At 41.0% G+C, this 22,372-nt stretch overlaps 2 protein-coding genes across 3 annotated transcripts in view; one reads left to right on the top strand and one right to left on the bottom strand.

The window, feature by feature from the left end:
* The window catches only part of GRIK1 (glutamate ionotropic receptor kainate type subunit 1), a 207,022-nt gene that overhangs the window by 173,839 nt on the left and 10,811 nt on the right, over positions 1-22,372 (top strand). The window lies entirely within an intron of this gene.
* Positions 9,959-22,372, bottom strand: part of MAP3K7CL (MAP3K7 C-terminal like) — a 29,513-nt gene continuing 17,099 nt past the window's right edge. Inside the window, exons 4-5 of the mRNA XM_056858895.1 lie at positions 15,896-16,011; positions 9,959-10,187 (exon numbers count right to left, since the gene is read on the bottom strand). Coding sequence (XP_056714873.1) covers positions 10,007-10,187; positions 15,896-16,011 — 297 coding nt within the window. The 3' untranslated portion in view covers positions 9,959-10,006. The remainder of the gene's footprint in view (positions 10,188-15,895; positions 16,012-22,372) is intronic.

Below are 22,372 nucleotides of genomic sequence, written 5' to 3'. Positions count from 1 at the left end.
ATTGTTTAATGTGCTTTTAGTGAAATGTTTTATAATTTTAAATGCTTTTTTAAACTGTTCAAATGTTTTTGTGTTCACCGCCTTGGAGACCCTTATCGGGGCATAAAAATGTTTTAAATTTTTAAAAATTTAATTTTAATACATTTTAAAATGTATTTGGTTTTTGTTATTCTCTAATCTCAGGGTCTTTCTATCCTATGCCAAGTATAAACACAAGCTTTCAGGGTCTAAATAAAAAGTGTGCTTTGTTTTACCTTTAAGAGTAAATGGTGCCAGCAGGAAAAAATAAAGTGTATTTCTCCTTATACTAGGTGTGTAGTACACAACTAGTATATCTCCCCATTCTCCTTATACTAGTTGTAGAGCCAAATGGTGGGACAAGTAAAACTAAAACAAATAAAATCAAAATCAAAACTGCTGTTCCCACAGGCACATACAACAGGGCAGCATTGAGGAGTCCTGAGCTCATTGTCAAAGCTCTCTGACATAAGCAAATGCATTGGTAAAGTGTCTAGAGATCATTGCTTTCTCTCTTAGTTGACTTTGAGGCAAAGGGTAGTCGTGGGAAGTCTGTTTTTTATAGAAGGGCAGTTTCACTTCATTACCAACATGTGACTTTCAATTTTCTTTCAAACTTTGCTTCCTTTAGGCGCATGTTAGTGACTACTCTTAAAATAGGAATGCGTGTCAATAGATGAAACGTTCCAAATGCTTATGATCAAACTGAAATAGTCACTTTGTTTGTTCAGCTGCACATGTCATGGCTGCTATGAGCTCACTGCATATCTAGTGTATTTATAAGCCACTTCACTTAAAACTATTTATCTCTCCCAGCCATGGGTTTCTTAGTGCCTTTGAGGAATGGTCTTTCACAACCCATAATCTGATTTTGTTCAGCACCCCTACAGTACAAAGGGAGTTGTCAAGTCCCTCTTGTAGCATTAAAGAGGACAACACAGGCTAGATAAATACAAAATTTATTTTCTTGATGTGTTTAATGGTCCCTTCCTTTCCTTTTCATCTCATTCTTTCCCTTGTCCTTAATATGAGCATCTTGGGAAATATAATAGTTGTGTTAAGACGTTACAGCCTTTGAAACTTCCTGATATAAACAAGGAAATAAATGACAACTATTAGAATATTGCAAGTGGGAGACCTGCAAGGACTTTTGGGTGGCACCTCATTAAACCCTCCCCCACTGTTTCTTCTTTTCCTTCCCTGGCATACCCTCTCCCCTTTTCCTGCTTTCTTCTCTATTTCCCACCCACCAGCCAACTTACCTTTATCTGCCCTCCCCCATCTTCAGCTTTCCCTCCTTTCCTAGGGGTCACTTCACTTTCACCTGTACCCCCTCTTCATGCCATTTTCTCTTTCCCTTCTCCTGGCAACCCCCAATTTGTCTCTTTCCCCCACATCTTTCTCTCCTGCCCACCCACCAATCAACCTACTTTTTATCTGCCCTCCATCTTTGGCTATTTTGATTTTTTTTATTTCATTTAGAAGTTTACCTTATGCCTGCTTTAGCAGGAGATCTCTTGCTGCCTCTGCCCTCCACCACTCAGCTGGGTGGCAGGCAGTTGGTGATATGGGGAGGGTGTGATCATCATCCCTGTGAAATGATGCAACATCTGGCATGACCCAGAAGTCATGCCGGAGGTGACACTCAACATGCCGGAGGTGACACTCTATGGTTTCCACATAGTTTTGGACAAGTGCTAGAGCATCAGCTTTGGCACCATGATGTCATTTCTGGGTCACTCCGGAAGCTGTGTCATCACATGGGGATGAAAATTGCACTCCCCTTGGTATGTTCCCACATCCCCCATCTCCCACCAGGCAACCTTATTCATTTATATCCACCATTCTTCACTCTGGAGACCCAAAGCAACTTACATAATTATCTCCTCTGTTTTATCTAAACAACAACCTTGTGAGGGAGGTTAGGCTGAGAATGTGTGTCTGACACAAAGTCACCCAGTGACAGCAGACTGGGAATTTGAACCTGGGTCTCCTATTCTGAAACTCTAACCACTACTCCATAATGACTTTTGTGGGATGGCTGCTGTTGAACAGTGGCAAGAAGCCAGGCCTTGGAGAGTAATGAAATCTGGGTGATATCAAGTCACCCCGTGGTTGCGGCTGGGCCTGCATCCAATGAGTGTCAGAGGCCAGAGCAGCCTAAGAAAGAGCCTGACCCCTACCTCTGCCTTTTCCTGACAGAAACCAAAGCTTGAAACCTGGCAATACTGTAGTGCTTCCCTAGCAATGACCACCGAGGACATCTGTTTCTTAAAGCTGCAGGTGCCACTTCTATTATTTTGAGGTTTTTATTCCCCAACCCCACTGTATTTTTGGTTTAGATTTCAGATTTTTCTGCAAACTCAGGGCTTCCCTCAGGTTGGCAAAAAGATTGTCTTGCCTGTTTATGGCTTCAGTCTCTGAATTAGTATCCACAGTTTTGGCCATGCTGAGAATTAGATATGTTGCTGCATTATTTGCTACCACTGGGAGGTGAGGCAATAGAAATATAGGATGTGATGCTGTCAGATCCTACCCCCCCTGCCCCACTCACCTTCCATCCTGGCTGCAGCAGTGCTCTGCTGCCACCGTGGATAAGCCCAAAGTCCCTCCCAGGCAGCGCCGCCGCTGTGTCCAGGCCTGCCAGAGGCTCCCAGGCTCTGCCACCCCCGCAGATGGGCCTGGAGTGACTCCTAGACTCTGCTGCTGTAGTGGGGTGGCGGCAGCACACCCTGTGCCTAGCTGGGGCAGTGGGGGTCAGAAGGAACTGCTATGTGCCCGGCCAGTGCTACATGCCTGCCAGGCCAGTGGAGGATGGAAGCAACTGTGAAAGGTAGATGCGTTCTCTTCGCATGCACAGAGAATGCTTTTTTTATTTGGGGGGAATTTAGGTTTTAGTTTTCAGATGTTTCTGCAAACTTGGGAAATACCCCAAGTTTGAAGAAACATCTGTTTGGGGTAAGTGTGCCCACTGTCTGCGGATTTAAATATCCACAGATAGGGGGCACAGTTGGAAATTAGATATATTGATAGTTTCTTTACATGATGATGATGACAATGAAGTTGATCTTCTTTATAGCCCACCTTTCTCATAGAGATTCAGTTTAAATGAGACTGTGTGCAAGTGCGGTACACCCTTCTTTCCTACCAGCATCATGTTGAAATCAGGTCTGAGAAAGTACAATACCAGATTTGTTCACATTAATGGGCCATTTCCACTATTTTGTTTACTTTGTTCACTAGACTGCAGTTTGGACCTGGACCAGAGTGGGTATAGAGGAGGGGCTTCAGCCCACCCCAGGTGGTGCTAGTGGGCTTCTTGAGGAAACCCATGTAGGGAAAACTTGGGTTTCTCCAGGTTGCATCCTCTTGGGTCTATTTCAGGATGAGAAAAATGGTATGGGGGAAAAGGCTAAAGCCTCTTCTCCACATGTACCAAGGCCCTGATCCTAATGGGGCACCACACATGTAGTATCACTGTGGCCAGAAAACAGCATTTTCATAGTCGGGTGGGGAACATCAGGCCCGGGGGCCATATAAGGCCCACAAAGTCATTTGGTCATCATAAGCTTTAACCTTAAAATGATTTCTCCCAAATTGACAAATTGATACTACATTGGTGTTGGTTGGTGTATCTTTGAGATATGGCTCTCCTGCCAGCATAAACTGAGCATAGAGTTGCATGGCTAGTCAGCATCCTGTGGGTTGGATCCTACAGTCCATCAGTGGATAGTCCTGACAGTCACAGATCTTTCCCGCATTCCCAGCGTTCACAGGAGTTCTTTCTGACTTTGGAACATTTATTCTGGAAATAGCAGGATCCAAGTGGACTAATAACCATGTGGGTCACAAGGTTGCAGCGGAGAAGAGGAAGGGAACTATATTGCCCTTCCTACCTGTTCCTTCATTGGTGCTCCAATGAACAAGAGAGGGGGTGATTTTGCCCTATTCTTCGTCCTCATTGCAGCCTCCTGGCCTGCACAAATAGTAGACCAAAATGGAGTCAGAAAGGACTTTTGGAGGTAGAAGAATGCAGGAAAGATATGCAGTCCTTGCATCCATGGATCACAGGACCCAACATTACGGCTCTCTAGCTTGTTCAGTGGAACCATAGGGTTGCACTGGAAATGCGTGAACAATCCAGGCAATATTAAATGCATTTCGGTCCTACTGATTTCAAGCCTGTGAGGTTTAAAAGTGATTAACTTTGGATTACATCCAAATAGTTTTAAGTTTCACTACCACAGTCATTTTCATATTGTATAGGCTTTCATAAGAAAGTGATATTTTTGGAAACTTTGACTTTGGTTATTGAGGAACCAATTGCTCTTCCCATGACCTCTTTAATTTTACTTATAAGAAGCAAGAAGTTTTAGTTCTTCTCAAACATACTGGAACTTTCTCAACAATAAGAATGTGGCAAACAATCCCATCATCTATCTCAAAATGTACAATGATTATGTGTACAATTATGTCTTTTTAAATAATACACTTTGCTTAGAGGTATAGAAGAGAAATTCTTCCTTAGGGAGATAAGAATATCCAAAGACACACTTTAAACCAAACTGGGTAGTAAGTAGAAGTGAAAATGTGTGCGGCAATAAGGATTTCAATATATTATACAATTAACAAATATGAAACACAATAATTATAGATTTTAGAGGGGTCGGCACATTAGGCTGAAATCCTATGCATCTGGGAATAAGACCCATTGAATACAGTGGAAATTACATCTGAGTCAAGATGCACAAGACTGCACTATGGGACTGTTAATTCAAACACAATGAAGAGTTTTAAGAGCTCTAAAAAGATTAACAAGTTTATTTGTTCACTATAGCCCATTTTATCAGATGGCTGGAAATGGATTCTCTGTTGGTCGATACACCCTGATTTACCATGCTGGGCTGCAGAGCTTAAAGTATTTTTCTCCCAGCTCAACTCTGATACCAGAACTCAACAAGGGTGGGGAAATTGCTTGAAACATCAGAAGGTGATGCAGGATGAGCCAGGGAGGTCAGGAGAAGCAGGGAGGCCCAGAAAGGCAGCTAGGAGGCAGCCAGTGGGAGAAACAAGACTGAGACAAAAGCAGTGACAGGGTCACAGCTGGGTGCCTGGTCTAGAAGACAGGCACCCAACAGGAGGCATCAAAGGCTGAGGAGACATGGCCAAGCCCAGCACAATGGCCAGTCTCATGTCTCTGAACCCAGAACTGCCTCAATGGAGGTGTGGATATGAAGCAGGCAGCCTTGGGCTGAAGATTTGAAGAGGTCCAGGAGGGAGAGACAGGAAGGCTGGAGACCTAAGCCTGTGGCCCATTGTTCCTGAAGCCCATCACTTCACTAGGGCCAGCCCCTGGGATGGAGGGAGTGGGAGAGTCTGGGGATACTCCTCCCCAGGGAATCCTTTAAAGGGCAAACCCTGGGAGAGCCTGGGAGGAGGGGCCAGATCAATCCCAAGAGACCACAGGATCTGGTGGGATTCTCAAGTTCTTCCTGGGATGGGATCCATACAATGGGAATGCTGGAGGGAGTTACAGCTGGGGATACTGTTCCAACTCTGATGGACCCTGACAGAAAATCTGAGGAATCCAGCAGAAATGTAGAAACACCCACCTTGTCTATAGGTGGTCCTATTCCATGGCTCTCAGAGAGGCATGAGATCTCTGAGTTCACCATAAGATGGAGTGGCATATACAGAGTGGCGGTGAAAATCCAGGATTTTAAAAACAGAAAAGGACTCTGATAATGGAATCATGAAACAAAGGCCAGGAGGAGAAACAGTACAAACCTTTGTGGGAAAAGAAAATGACCATAGGTGAAACACTATACAAAACCCATGGCTGACAGATCATTGCATACATTGTGAGTTATGCTAACTCCTTGCAAAATAATCAGTAGTAAACTGTATTTTCGTGGACACACCATTAGAGGCTCCAGTCCAACTAAAATTAATTGTGCTTAAATCCTGCTAAAATCAGTGGGATTAAGTTAGGTGCAACTGGGAAACAAGTTATAGGTGTCTATATGCCAGTGCTAGAAGTCTCCAAACCAAGATGGGGGAGCTGGAGTGCTTGGTGCTCAATGACAGTTTAGATATAGTGGGTATCTCAGAAACATGGTGGAATGGGGAAAATCATAGGATACTGTCATCCCTGGGTATCAGCTCTATAGGCAGGACAGGGAATGGTGGGTTGGGGAGGTGTTCTGTTATATATCAAAGAGGGCATAGAATCAAATAAATTAGAAAACATTAGGGGAATGAATTCCCCTACAGAACCAATATGGGTGGAAATACTGGGACCTAAAGATTATGTAAAAATGGGGGTGAGCTATCACCCACCGGATCAAGCCCTTGAGACTGATCTCAAGATGGAGAAGGAAATAAGGGAAGTGACTAAAACAGATAATGTTATGATACTGGGAGACTTCAACTAGCCTCGTGTTGACTGGGTAAGCATGTGCTTGAGTCATGCTATAGAAATGAGATTCCTAGATGTCATAAATGACTGTGCACTGGAATGGTTGGTCACAGAGCCAAGGAGGACTTAGTTCTCAGCGAGGCTCGAGACCTGGTGAGAGAGATGGTTGCACCAGTTGAGAATATTGACCACAATGCTACTAAGTTCAGCATTCATGTCAATGGAAAGTTACTCTAAAGTCCCAAACTGAAACATTCAGTTTCAAGTAGAAAAGGGCAAGAGTTCAGTAGCACCTTAAAGACTAACAAAAATATTTTCTGGTAAGGTATGAGCTTTCGTGAGCCACAGCTCACTTCTTCAGATTCAGTTTCAAAAGAGGGAACTTTACAAAACTATGGGAAATAGTTTAAAGGAAGCTTAAAGGGAAACACAAGAGAGTCAAACCCCTAGAGGATTCTTGGAAGCTATTTAAAAGCACAGTAATTGAAACTCAGATAGAATACATTCCCCAGGTTAGGGCACTGCCAAGTCCAAAATAATGCCTTCATGGTTAACAACCCAAATCAAGAAAGCTATAACAAAAAATTTAAAGGCCTCTTTTAAAAAGTGGAAAGTCTGTCCCAATGAACTGAAGGAACTACAGGCTCTGGCAAAAGAAGTGTAAGTCAATAAGCGGGCATGCAAAAAGAGACTTTAAGAAGCAGGATGCTAAAAGAATCAAGACAAAAAATAAACATTTCTTTAAATAGATCTGGAGCAGAAAACCAGCCAGAGAAGCAGTTGGCCTTTTGGAGGACTAAGGAAAAAGAGGGTGCTAAAGGCAGATGGTGGAGAAGCTGAATGAATTTTTTGCTTCTGTATTCACTGTGGAAATTGTGGGGCATGCACCCATGCCACAGCCACTATTTTCAGGAAACCTTTACACAGCAAGTGATTAAAATGTGGAGTTCGCTGCCAGAGGATGTAGTGATGGCCAGAGGCATAAACAGCTTTAAAAAGAGATTAGACAGATTCATGGAGGATAGGTCTATCAGTGGCTACTAACCATGGTGCCTAAAGGGAACCTTCATGTTCAGAGGCAGTAAACCTCTTAATACCAGTGCCAGGAGGCAACATCAGTGGAAGGCCTCCACCTCTATGTCCTGTTGTTGGACCTCCAGAGGAACTAGTTGGCCACTGTGTGAGACAAGATGCTGGACTAGATGGACAACTGGACTGATCCAACAGAGCTCTTCTTATGTCCCAATGGACTTTAAGCACAACTGTATAGCTGAGTGGTGGCCCATTTTGCTATAAAATAATTGTCACCATTCTACAGTACAGTTTCAATCCTAGCAACATTAATTTAACTAAATGTTAGGACCAATCAACAAATGAGCAAAATTCTAGACAGGTGAAGGAAATTCAGGAACAAACTCTTTTTAAAATTATGTTTTAATGAAAAAAATACATATGAATAGAAACGGAAGTATAACAAATAGTTTCCTGCAGATTCAGGAAAACATAGTTATCAGTCAAGGAAGGAGAAAAATCATTGCAGATTATTTGTTCTTAAAGTCATATTTTGCCCAGCTGTTTTACCTATAAAATTTATCAGGATATGGATATAGTCCTATATTTTTGCAGCACAAACTTAAAACACATTAACCAGAATCAATATCTGTTACAAACTCTTTTCCAGCTGGAGTGCCAAAATGGAGTGCCAATTATTCTTCACTGACAAATGTGGAATTGTAATAATTTACCATTATGTTTCCCATTTGTTGCATACCAGGAAGATAATGTTAACATCCTGGTACTAACTATATTTGCTTGGAAATAGGCCCTATTGATATAGATAGGCTTCACTGAAAACCAGGTGTGCTCAAAATTGTCTGAATAAGCAAGACATAAATTCAAGGCACTATTTAGGAGAGGCAGAGGTGGAATAACACACCGTGGTATTTCAACATTGCTTGAGATGTAGCACATATCACTCTGGTAAGGGTGTTGCTGGATTTTTTGATTCCCTGATTCCCAAAAAGACAGACTTTTCTTTAGGAATTCTCAGTGCGTGGTAGGAGGCTTTGATTATTCTTTTCCTGACTAAAATAATGAAATTAATAATACAATTAAAATTGAGATGTGATTTTGCATATATAAGTGGAGTAAAATAGCATAAGATGCTATAAGAAAAACAAAAACAATGGGAGAACTAAAAAAGAATCCATAGACAAGACAATAATGCTCCCAGTGAATATATATGAAAACACCTGGAACCTACCATACTGTCTTTTAGGCGCCAGGTCAAAACATTTCTTTTTATCTAGCCTTTTAACTAAGTGGTTCTATCTTTTTCACTGTTTTATGTCAGCTTCTAGTCAGAGGCCTGTTTTATTAATATTGTGTTGTTTTTATGTTCCTGGCTCATTTTTAATTTTTTGTTTTGTGTTCATGGACAGATAAATAATTGATGTTAATGTTATCATTTCATGGTGTGTGTTTTTCCTTGCAACCAGCCTTCTGCAGGACTCTGAAGAGGTGGCATAAAAGTGTCCTAAACAAATAATAATAAAATCGACTTCTCATATGCATTTTCTTGACAGTCTGAACTGTTTCTCGCAACACTGTTTGCATATGGCAGCTGTGGTTTTTTATCATATCAGAATGTGGTGATCTTTAGCCATACAGTCATGCATAAAGCTTGTTCAATAAAGTTGGCATAGATTAGCCACCATTGCAATTGACCATACTGAAAGGCCACAGTTGAGACTGCATCTGAAACCAGCAACCACACCAATGTCTGAATGCACATAAGCACAAGTAAAAGTCAACTCACAGTGATTCAAAACTGAGGGTGCCTCCATGCACAGAAACATTTCAGTGGATGTCTGAGCATGCTGATAGCATCATGTAAGTCCTACCAATATCAGTTGGAATTCATCTTCCTTAGGACAGGTATCCCAGATTCTCAAAAAGCTCCTTTTCAACCCAAGTGCCATTAAAATCAATAGAGTTTACTTCCAAGGGTAAATGTAAGATTGGGGTGAGATTAGATGGTACAAGGAAATGTTTTCCCTTTCCCCATTTTCTTACAGTATTATAGTTGTACAAATCTTCATTGCCAATGAATATCAGTCAGTATATGGTCACCTTGAGACATATATTGCCAGATAAGTGATCTAGATTTTCCACCACATCTTGTTCAAATCAAGGGGGGGAAAACGGCAGTGCTCCAGTGTTCCATGTACAGTACTCCTGCTACATGCTTTAGTATGGTCCAGTTTCCGTCAGAGACTATTCATATCATTTTCTAGTGTGAGTGTATCTTCTTCAATTGGAAAAAATGGAAAAGAAATCTAATCTGTTAGAACAAATAATGGGAATAGATAAACCCCCCTCCCAATGATTTTGCTTGAAATAAAATATCCATTATATTATGCTAGTGGCTGGCAAGCATTACATCAAATTCAGATGTTTGCATATTCTGCAAGTGACACATTGTAGGAACCTTTGAAGGGGAAGACAAATCATTCGCCCAACACTGAAGAGGCCCTAGATTTTTATTGCTCCGGACAGATTCATTCGAAGTTATGAAGATCCCTGTCTCTTCTGATACTGTATCCTAAGCTTTTCCAGCTGTTCAACACATTGTTTCTGGGCCAACTTCAGTGTCCGGTTCTCTTCTGTAAGGTCTGAATACTCCTTTGCTAGCTGAGTAGCATCCATGCTCTCTTCCTCAGCTTGATCCAACCTAGCAATCAGCTCCTTTCTGTTAAGGAAAGAAAATATGTGTGAGGTTCCAAATAAATGCCACATGTAAACACAAATATGACAAAACTCGCAAATCTGTCCATAAAATGCAAATTGCCAGTCCTCAGCCTCAGAGCCATACAGGAAAGAGAAAGGGAGTTTGAACTTTCCACCACTTGTTTTTGCTATTTGAAACTGGGCTCCTCACTTTGTTATTAACAACAACAACAACAACAATAATAATGATTCAAGGAGAAAAGTGTTTTTTTAACAGGACACATCTTTTCTCCTTTAAAATGAGTTTTTGATAAATGAACCCAGTAGCTTTTACAAGGCTAAGCCCCCTCTCCCATCCCTGTACTGCCCCTAAAGCAACACAAGTCTGTGATTAGAGGTGTGATCTTTGTGTAGGTTCTTTACACATAAAACAAGTGTGACAGGATTGCACAGGTGACAAACAACTCGGACATATTCTTTTTGACAACACATGATAAGTCCTATTAAAAGGATTTAGAACAGGATTACTTACAGATCATCAAGATATATCTAGACTTTATTTTGTATTGGCAATTAATCATACCTGCTTGCAATACATAACAATGTACAAGTGCACAGTTGCACTTATTTTGGTAGAACGAGCTATTCCCTATTTTAGGGTTAAAACCACCAAAAAATGTGTTGCAGTTACAAGGATCACGGCCATTAAGACCACTAGCAGTTATCCCAAGGAAGACCCCAGTGGCTGGTAAACACCTTTGCTGTCAGCCTGGGTCCCTCCTTGGAAATGGCAACGGTGATATCTGTGCTATAACTTCTGATATTAGTTCTGGGTACAGTAATCGTAAAATGGGCAGGAGCCAAATTCCACCCAGAATCCTATCTAAATTGTGCTAAAACTAGGGATGATTAATTTTTTTTTGCTAAAATCTATTATTTTTCTTTATTAGAGTTATTTTATATATTATTTTTCCTTATTCTCTTCTTTATTTGTTTCCTTTCATTTTTAATTAGGAACATATTTTTCTGTGTAGCTTTTCTCCCATCCAATTTGGATGACTTTTTCAGGGGTCACTCCCTCCTCACCCAAGGAAAGCACCTGCATACCAGATTTCAAATAGATAAGAGAAAGTGTCCTTATTTTATAGACAATTAACCATCTCACTGGCAGAGTAGGCAAGTGACATGCCAACCAATGTTGTGTGAATTTTATCTTCATTACAGATCCTCAAGCATACATTTAAATTAAAAAAATGTGACCATGAGCAGCCAAAGAATGGTATAGCAAGAAAACAGGATAAATTGCTGCTAATATAAAATTGAGAAAGTTTTCCCAAGCTAGTGAGAGACAGCAAGAATTGGAAAAGAAAATACTGCCTATCTTAGAACCAAAGTAGATGATACAGTAGGCACAAGTCCAACCCATGGCTGCCAATGCCATTTTAGAGGAGAATTTCACAATTTTAAAATTGCCACAGCACCATGTGATCTTGTTCCTCTCCCCACATCTTTTCAAGTGTTGAAACAGTTCTTGGGGAATGTTTTGGCACTTGAAAAGATGCAGGGGGTTTGGAAGAAGGTTTACATAATTATCTATGGACGAAAAATCAGTAAAAAAAAACATAGTGCAAAAAAGAAGTCATGCAATAAATGGACTATTCAGAATCTGGGAATCTACCCAAAGAAGAACCAGTCCTTCAATTCCACCATTAATGTCTCCCATTGAGGCATATTATGATAAATATGTGAGGAAAAATAATGATTATATAACATATGGAGATATGATAAATTCTCAAGGAGAAATTAAGTCCTGCCAAAGATGAACGATGAAGGCAAAAATATACAATGGTTGTTATATTTTCAACTAGTTTCAAGATTTAAAAAGGACATTCATACAGCAGGAGGAACAATAAGGGAATTGACTGAATTTGAAAGGGTGATAACGCAACAAAAGGATCAATTATTAGGATGAATTTATAAGCTATGACTCCAATTTGACATAGAAAACAGAACAAGTTAAGACATGTATGGTTAAATGGGAATCCTTATGGACAACAGGCGTAAAATTGCCCCAAATGACGCTTTAGCCTCTTTTAATCCCTGTTTCAGCCAGGATTCAGCCTGGATCGAACGCATGCACTTCACCTAATGTGAGTTCGATCCTGGCTAAAACCGGGATTAAAGGAGGATAAAGCGGCCATGCGTTTTCGCCCTATGTTCCTCGATGAGGACTGTGATGAATGAGGGGCTAATGTGCAGCAAGAGCTGACAGACCAAGGGCGAAAACGCATGGTCGCTTTATCCTCCTTTAATCCCTGTTTTAGCCAGGATCGAACGCACATTAGGTGAAACGCGTGTGTTCGATCCTGGCTGAAACAGGGATTACAGGAGGATAAAGCGACCATGCGTTTTCGCCCCAAGAGTGGGCAGAGCCAGAGAGTTGACACCCTGAGCTCTGGGAGGCAGAAAAGCATTCAGAGCTGGGCGAGGAGACCCCAGAAGAAGCGAGATTGTACTCTAGCGTGAACCTGAGGGGTTCTGTGAAAGCCAAAGCTATTGACACACACAACCTGTGGTAGTGACAGGAGTGAGAACTGAGTGTGGGGATTACAGGGAGGTGTGGGGGATTACAGCCACTGGTGTGGGGTAATCAGGGAGAGAACTGGAAGAGGGGTTTTGGATATTTCCCCAAACCTCTGCGAGTTCTCTGAGGAGAGAGAGGAACTCAAGACTGCCTTCGCTCCCGTGAGCTGGGCTGGGGACAGAGTCTGAGGGCAAAAACGCACGGTTGCTTTATCCTCCTTTAATCCCCGTTTTAGCCGGGATCGAACGCGCATTAGGCGAAACGCATTACGTTCGATCCTGGCTGAATCCTGGCTGAAACAGGGATTAAAGGAGGATAAAGCGACCGTGCGTTTTCGCCCTGAGAGTCTGAATCTGAGTAAGCGTGAAACTAAGAACTGAAGGAACCTGAGTGAAGAAAACATCTAAGCTATCTCCGAAGTCACCTTACGTAGATAAACCTGACTTTGAGTTTTCCCTCCAATTTCGGCCTTTTCCTTGAAAACCAATCTCTGTGAGTTCTGTTCAATAAACATCCCTGTTTTGTCTGTTTAAGTTGAAAAGCCTCTTGTGTCCTATTTCTCTCTGAGGTAAATGCTGGTGTGGGACTGGAGGAGAAGGGAAATAATCTCCTCACAAATATACTCAGGCCAACGCTTTCCCCTCAGCATATACGGCTGGGCTGAGTGAGGGGGATATTGAAGTGGTTGAAAGGGGGGTGCGTCGTAAGGACTTTTACGGCTTTAATTTTTTGCCCGCTCTTGCTGGATTCCCTTTAAAACCCCATACAGCTTAAGCGTGGGTTGCACTGTGACTAATGACTGAGAACAGGTATGGACAATGGGACAAGCAAGGACTGGTCTTGAAGTCTTTGCTATTTTTATCAGGGACACACAAGATGAAAGCCAAGTGTTCATAATTTTTACGGCGATAGATTAATAGTGTGGTGAACACTGATAGGTCTAGAAAAACTGCACGGATGAAGTTGCATTTCTTAATCAGCTTAGACAGGTGTCCGCGTCATATATAAGAAAACAAAGCTAAACATCTATAGCTGTGCTTATGTGAACTCTGATTAAAGCACAAGAGTGCTATGCTTTAAGCCAGCTGGACATAAGCAACTGCTACCAAGATATTTGAAATAGCAGGAATCGCTGCAGAAGGACAGTCCTGGCCACATTATTATAGTTCTCCATAAGCTTCTTAATGTGCAGTTTGCCAGTGGTGCCGTTTGGGGTTGTTGTGATTTGTTTATTTCATTTTTATCCCGCCCAGGGTACAACGCTCCCTCCCCTTTTCGCCTCGCAGCAACCGTGTGAGGTAAATTAAGCTCTGCCTCTTGACTCATCTAGTTCAGCCATTGAATTCATTGCACGCTAGTCTCCTAGGTCCCGGGGGCAGATTGGGAAGCGAAAGGAGCCCTGGAGAGGCCTCCCCCCACAACGGGGCAGCCGGTTTACTTGCTGTGGTTGCCAAGGCCACCAGCTTGCCACGGCAGCAACGATGAGGGCCGCCCTAAATGGGGTGAGGGCTGCCCCTCGCTTGGGGCCAGGGTGGGCCTGCTGGGGGAAGGTGGCCCTGCAACCTATCAGCCTGCCAAGGTTTTTTCCAGTGGCCTTAATTGCAAAGTCTGTCCCACCAAGTCCTAATCTGACCACCCTACCACAACTTGCGGCACAAAACAGTGAAAATACACCGCGAAAAGCAGCGACTGAAAATTTTTGGAGAGTTTCAAATAGAAATGTGTATTTATTTAATTATATTAAGGCATGCAGTTCATCCGTATAATCTTCAGATCAAGCTTTATGGTTCATCAGGATGTGTCCAGGAGAACATTTTTATAAGGGAAAAGTGTTACATGTTTTAAAAAACAGTTTTTATTGCACTGTTAATGATGTTTACACTGTTTCTCTTACATTATTTTCTAATTTTTGTAATCTATCTTTATTGCTTTATTCTGTTTTCTCTGCATTGTTTTTAACTTTTGCAATTCACCTTGTGCCTCAGAAAGGCAGATTATAAATGAATATATATAAACTAGTAAACTCAATATAACTATTCTAGCTAAAAAAATTAAATATTTGTTGTGCGGAATACCATTTTCCATTACTTCAAATCTATTACTGTTATGAATCAGTTTACAAACATATGAACACACACATACAAATGCATGTAGGTATGGAGAGAAAAAGAGTATTTCCATCGATCCCCCCCCCCACCATATTGTGGTGAGATTTGATTACTCTGAAAAAAGTTACCAGGTCCTTATAGACATTTTATGGATTCTTTGTTATTTGATAGCTATGTCTATGACTGTTTGTTGATCTCTCGATGCTCTTTATCACAGCCAAATTATCATATGATAGTTTGTATTATCATATAAAAATGGGTTGTTTGACTCTATAAACTCTTCTGGAATACACTGATACAATTTACTACAACACTTTTGTTGAATCAATCAATCCCATCAGCAAACATTTTCATGGTGTTAGCACTGTTAACAATTCTGTTTATCCCAGATTGCCCTGTTCGACATTTCAAATAATTTCTGACATAGACTCTTAGCCAATTGCTTTCCACTGTACAACAAAATATAAGTTGCTTAATGCGTGTGTGTGTAAAGTGCAGTCAAGTTGCAGCCAACTTATGGCGACCCCTTATGGGGTTTTCAAGGCAAGAGACTCACAGAGGTGGTTTGCCAGTGCCTTCCTCTGTATAGCAACCCTGGACTTCCTTGGTGGTCTCCCATCCCAATACTAACCAGGGCTGACCCTGCTTAGCTTCTGAGATCTGACGAGATCTGGGCCATCCAGGTCAGGGCAAGTTACATGGTGTAAAAAATATATGAATATTGACAAGATAACAATACACTATAAGAATTTAAATATTTGTCTAGAAAGTCTCCTCCAGCCCATAAAGCAATTATCCCCAAATGTAGCCACTTATATGTCCTCCTTGACATTAAGAGAGGTCCCATGCATAATTTTAAAATGTATGAAGGCAGGGGAAATGGGAAACTGGAAAGAACATACTTCAAAGGAGAACAACAAAGTCATCTCTTTTTAAAAGCCAGGACTGAATTTTAAGACCTTCTGAATTAGTATTATATTTGAGGACATGACAGACAAATCACTGTTGGTCCTTTAGGAAAAACACACACTCACTCACTTTCTTTCTTCAAGAAGAGCCATTTCCTTTTTGACTTCATAGTATTCTTCTGCTATTTGGCAGTGCTGTTTGAACACCTGCATAGATTCCTTTGAGTCATGACAAGGAGGCATGGGCTTCACAAACAAAGGAAAAACCAGTTAAGGCTATTTGCATTCAAAATGAATCATTTGAAACTGAATTTAAATAGAGACACTATTTTACTATAAATTAGTTCTTTTGTTAGAAGGTTGGAATACCATTTTATGAAAATACAAGGAGTGCTTTCCTATCTGTCAGAAGAAAAGTAACATGAATTTATTATCTTTACAAAAACTGTCATAATAATCTGTTTAAAAATTTAAATATATTTGTTGTAAAAAACCCAAGCATACTGCTGAGCTCTGAGTAATTTATATTACACCTAATTATTTTATATGACAATCTACAGGGAACAAAAATTAAACAAAAAACGTAATGAGAAAAAGTATGTGGTTCCCATTTCCAAACTCGATACAGCCCCATTCTAAGACCCCGACACTAGCAGAGAGCCGTGTTGATTTGACATTGGTGACATTTAGTTGGCATCCTATGGCTATTCTGCACCTAGGGAAATACTCTAAGGCAGTGATTCCCAATCTGGGGTACATGTACCCCAAAGGGTATGCACCAGGACATTTAGAGGTATGCGAAAAAAATTGAGTAATGGCTGGAAAAGGCACATATGATTCTCCACTCCTCCACATGAACGGCGGAGGCTAATCTGGTGAACTTGATTTGTTTCCCCACTCCTACACATGAAGCCAGCTGGGTGACCTTGGGCAAGTCAGAGTTCTGTTAGAGCTCTCTCAACCCTGCCTACCTCACAGGGTGTCTGTCATGGGGAGGGGAAGGGAAGGTGATTGTAAGCCGGTTTGAGTCTCTCTTAAGTGGTAGAGAAAGCCGGCATATAAAAACCAACTCTTCTTCATCATCATCATCATAGACAATTATGATGGACCACTCAAGACCCCTCCTGCCAAGGGTTCAGGTCCCAGCCAGGATCAAAATTGGTAGCACCAGCTTTTTGCCAAATGAGTGGAATGCAAACACTGGGGCAGCAAACATATAGCTATCATCCCCTCATTAGCTCACTGGGGAAAAGCACCCATTTGGCAAATGGGATGCATGGGTTTAATTTCCAGTAAAGGGACAGTAGCCAGAAGGCAAAGTTCACCATTCATCTAGCAATAGACCAAGCAGACATAAAACAGGAAGCAAGGCTAGGCTGGAACCCAAGCCTGCCACACTCAGGAGCAATCTTCTAACCACTCACCCCACTGGGCAAATAGGAACATCATAGGACATTAGGTATCTCACAGCAGCCGTGCCATCAACATACATCAGCAATATGGAGCAGGGCAAGAAAGACTGTAGGGATAGGCATAGTACCTGGGAAAAGTACAGGGCTAGCATATCCAAGGTCCACAACAAACATGAGGACTCTGTAATGCGTAGATGCAGACCTAGCCTCCAAAACATTGATCAGATTGGCCTTTCAGAAACTGAGCATACATTAGGGTGAAATAAATTTAATGGATTTTTTAGCTGACTATCAGTGCACTCCTAAGCTGAGTAAAACCATTCTAATACTATTGATCTCAATGAAATTAAAAGAGTCTAACTCTGTTTAGAATTACATCAGTAATCACCCTTTTTTACTGTTAGAAAGACTGGATTTATATTGCCTGTTAATGTTTACCTTGGCTTATCAAATAAACTTCATGCTTGTGAAAGAAAAACTGTCATAAACAGGTTAACGTTGTTCCTCAATTACATGCCACAGGTTTTGATAGAGGTTATATTCAAGCTTGAATTCTTTTCTAGAACATTATTCTTGCTAGGATCCTCAGTTCACAAGGGAAGGTAGGAAAGTGAACAATCCTGAGGTGATGTCTGGCAGGGAAAGTTTTCATGAAGAACTTGCCCATGCAAAATGTCACAATTATCCACCATAAAGTCTGCCTCCGAATCCTTTATAACCGAAGGAGTTCCAGGACAGGCGGAGGTGAGTTCTTAGTAGACATTCATATGTAGAAATAGTAGTAGACATTCATATGTGCACTCAAGATAGAAAATCCGATGTTTTGAAAGAAGATACCAAAATAAATGTGCAAGCCCTGTTATACAAGTTTTATATATTTTATATCCCCCCTTGAGAGGGAAGCTGCAAGTCAATGACATTCAAAACTTGACGTAAATCAAGCAAACCAAAATAACCCAGAGCTCCTCACATGACATGGAGTCTTTATCATTTAATCAGGCTGTTCTAATGATATGTTTTCTATTTACTAAACAGCAACTTAATTTATACTAAAATCAGGGATTACCCATGTTGCCCGTAACTATGGGTAACGCTTCTAAATAGGTGCTTCTGAAATAATTAACTAGCTGCTTAAAATTAAAATAAAAGACCTAAATTAATTCATCTGCTGCCCAGCTGAGCCCTCAACATTCCTTATATAAAAGTAAATCTGTTTCTATTCCTGATGCCTCCTTTTGGGCTCCTCTATTTGTGGAGAAAAATGCTTGGATTCACTGTGTGGGGGAGTGGCCCAGCATATCGTACTTGTGTTCCCCCTGTTAAAATGGTACAATATTTTTTTTCTGTATAGGATGGATTATAAGGGCAAACGTAATTCCACAAATGGGTTGCATGTGATATTTAAAATGTCCCTTAAAGAACAAACAAACAAAAAAGCTAATTCTGCTCGTCACCCTTTTTCAGTTAACTTTAAATACTATTACTGTTTATGTGGCATGTTGGGCAATAAAGCGTTTCTTTCCTTCTCACAACTGTGAGGGAGATTAGGCTGACATCCAGAAATTTACTTACAACAATGTATTGAGTTTTGGGGCCATATATAAATACTTGAGCATAGTTTTCTGCATAACTCAACTCAATGACCACTGTGCCATTTGATCCCATGCTCCCACACAATACATTCTTTTAAGAGACTAGCTATGCATAAGGCCATAAAGTACATCAAATGGGATCAAGGGAGAGCCATCAAGCATTGCTGCAACCATACTGCACTACCTTCTCAGTGTGCACTGATAGCTGGGTTCACCAGAAAGGGCAGCCCTCACTGAAATGGAGGAGAAGGTCATAGATCTGGCAGGAGCATTGCTGTGCTTATCTTGACTATAATTCAGATACAATACTAGAACAGTATTTCTCAGACAAGGGTCCTGGGCCCCTAGAGTAGAAGTTAATAGAATAGTGGTTTCCTGTACTCTGCTTGGTTCCAGATCACCTTGGAGTGCAACCCAGAAAAGGTGCTGACCGATTGCCAGAAACCAATAACTTGCCCTAGGAATTCTAATTAGGGTTGCAGCCTAGGGTTGCCAACCTCCAGGTGGTGGTTGGAGATCTTCTGCTATTACAACTGATCGCCGTCCAACAAGTTCTCCACCTGGAGAAAATGGCCGCTTTGGCAATTGGACTCTATGGCATTGAAGTCCGTCCCCTCCCCAAACCTTGCCCCCCTCAGGCTCTGCCCCAAAAACCTCCTGCCGGTGGCGAAGAGTGACCTGGCAACCTTACTGCAGCCTCCAGGTGGGTACTGAAGATCTCTCTGAATTGCAACTGATCTCCAGACTACAGAGATCAGTTCCCCTGGAGAAATGGCTGCTTTGGATGATACTCTATGGTGTAATACCCCACTGAGATTCCCCCCCCCCCAAAAAAAAAACCCTTCCTCCCCAGGCTCCATGTCAAAACTCAAAGGATTTCCCAACTGGGAGTTGGCCACCCTATGAATGCTAGAAATTATTAACTAATCAGGAAGTTTCTTGCTACTTCTTGTCCAAAAGTACTTCCTAATCAATGGATGAAATGGATTAGAATGAGGGTCAGGGCCTGAGTTGTGAACTAGAATCAGCTACCTTCTGAAACCTGACATTATAAACCGTGTAAAAATATAAATATTTTACTTAATTTTGCTTTTTAAATAGCTGGTGAGGTTCCTACTGTATTGCTGTGTGGACGTGAGAGGATGGAGGTCTCCATGGAACATATACAGTTTTCACATGCTTTGAGAAGGGGCTGTACATGTACAGCATGTGGTGGACCCTGGTGAAGTAGGAAGGGAGGAGTTGGGCATCTTTGAGCAGCTTTAAATCTAAACAGGGATCCCTGGTTTGGAGAACAGTTGTGCTACAATATTTACTTTTGCATAATTTGGAGGTTCCATAGTCAACTCTGTGTTCTATGTGTGGTTTAGAATTGGTAGCTTAGACCCAAACTAGAGAAAATGATCATTAAAAATGTTATTTTAATGCCTTTACAGACGATTTGGTTTTTGTAATCTTGTTTTATAACTAGGGTGTGGTAAATGCCTAATAAAGGTGATGATGATGATGAGAAAATGATCACTATGGGGATTTGCAGCCAGACCAGTGCTGCAGGGGTTCAGTTCAGATTGAGCCCATGACTTTTCAGAATTGAGTTCCCATGGAGAATCGATTTGGATAAGTTTCCTTTATATGCCTCAGAATTTAGTTCAGCGTGGAACTTGCTGCTGCTTCTGGCTGGCTGCAAGTCCCTGTGGCAATCATGTGTTGTATGTAACATCTAATTTGGGCTTTAAATTATGCTTGCCAACCTCCAGGTGGTGGTTGGAGATCTCCCACTATTACAAGTGATCTCCAGGTGATGGAGATTTGAAAATCAGGCACCCCAGGTGAATGCAATTAGAGAGGAACTAGAGAATTAGAGAACGTTGTTCCCATCAGCATAGGAGCAAGCTAGATAGCTGCCAATGTGTGAGTATATGATTGGTTATTGTTTATACTTTGACATTGTTTTATTATCATTCTATATGGAATTGTCTCCATAAAAAGCCTTGCCACGATTTAATTGAATAAATGTATACATTTCTAGTGATTCCTGAGGAAGACGTGGGTTGAAACAGGGGCTCATCCGGATCCATGTAGGGTTTGCCGGTCGGTGCCGCCTGCCTAGGCGGCTCGGCGTTGCCTACAGTTCAATCTTAAGGCTACCCACCTACACGTATGTTCGAACGTTAGCACACAGAGCTTGGCTCGCCCGCACCATATTCGATGATATTTTGATTGGTTAGACTATTTTCCCCGATATTGTTTTGGGTCTAGAGCAACAAAAATTTGATGCCATAGGAACCAACTCTCAGTACAACTGAAGCAATTTAAAAGCACTGCCTTTTCAAAGAGAAAAGAATATTTTTGTGTATGTATATGTATCGAGTGTGCATTGTGGTATTGTGATATATGTATCGAGTGTGTATTGTGATATTGTTGTCCTTGTAAGTCATATTATTGTTAAATACACTTAGTAATTGTGAATTTTTGGCATTATTGCTGCTTAATTTTTCAAACACACGTTGCAGCTAGCTAACGTTGTTGTTTTGCATACAGTACCTAGAGGTTGGCAATCCTAACTCCTGTATTCCGGGGCTTTTCCATTCAAATCAATTGAAGGCACATGCATCAATTGAAGGCACATGCAGACCAGCCCCTGTTAAGTAAAACGAATTAAGAAGTGTACGTATTGACACTGCTGAACTGAGGAAAATGTTGAACTGGATTATTAATATGCACCTAAATTTTCAGAATATTTATTTAAGCACAGACAACTTTATTTCCATAGAAAAAGGAAGGCTCTTGCTTCCTGTTTTGCTTTTAATGTTGCACTCTATTTTAGCTCAATTTCGCTGTGAGCAAATCACGTTACCATGCCTCTAGACACTCAATAATCAGAACAAATTTAACAAGGCAAAATATAGAACACGAAGCACTCAGTTCCAAGAACCTGAATCTGAACCAAAGTAGTATCTCTGGTACTGAGCCCAAGAACTCCCATACAACAATAAACTAATCTAAGAAATTACCCATGAGTAAAACATCTGAACAATTAATCTTATGAGAAAAGGAAATGCTGCTTCTTTTGATTAATGATAGGTGTGTGTGTGTGTGTGTGTGTGTGTGTGTGTGTTAAGTGCCATCAAGTCGCTTCCGACTCATGGCGACCCTATGAATGAAAGTCCTCCAAAATGTCCTATCTTTGACAGCCTTGCTCAGATCTTGCAAATTGAAGGCTGTGGCTTCCTTTATTGAGTCCATCCATCTCTTGTTGGGTCTTCCTCTTTTCCTGCTGCCAGTGATACGTAGCTTTCTCAAATCTATGGAGTCTAGGCCAATTGAAAACATTAAAACCATTCAGTTCCTCTCTATTTGTCGTCAGCATTCAGGGCACTCTTTTTTTATTTAGAAACTGAATAGTTTTAATTTTTTTCTATTTTATTTTACTTATTTATTTAAAACATTTATTAGCCACCTGTCTACCTTTGCAGAACTCAAGGCAGCTTACAATATAAATAAAACAACAGTTATAAAACACATAAAAATGACAGTTTAAAATCTAAATTAGGATTGCCAATAAATAAAAACTAAATTTGTCAAATGCAATCCTAAATAAAA

The sequence above is a fragment of the Euleptes europaea genome, chromosome 12 (assembly GCF_029931775.1).
Source record: "Euleptes europaea isolate rEulEur1 chromosome 12, rEulEur1.hap1, whole genome shotgun sequence".
Lineage (NCBI taxonomy): Eukaryota > Metazoa > Chordata > Lepidosauria > Squamata > Sphaerodactylidae > Euleptes > Euleptes europaea.
Note: the sequence above shows the minus strand (reverse complement) of the source record. Positions and strands in the feature narration are given on the sequence as shown.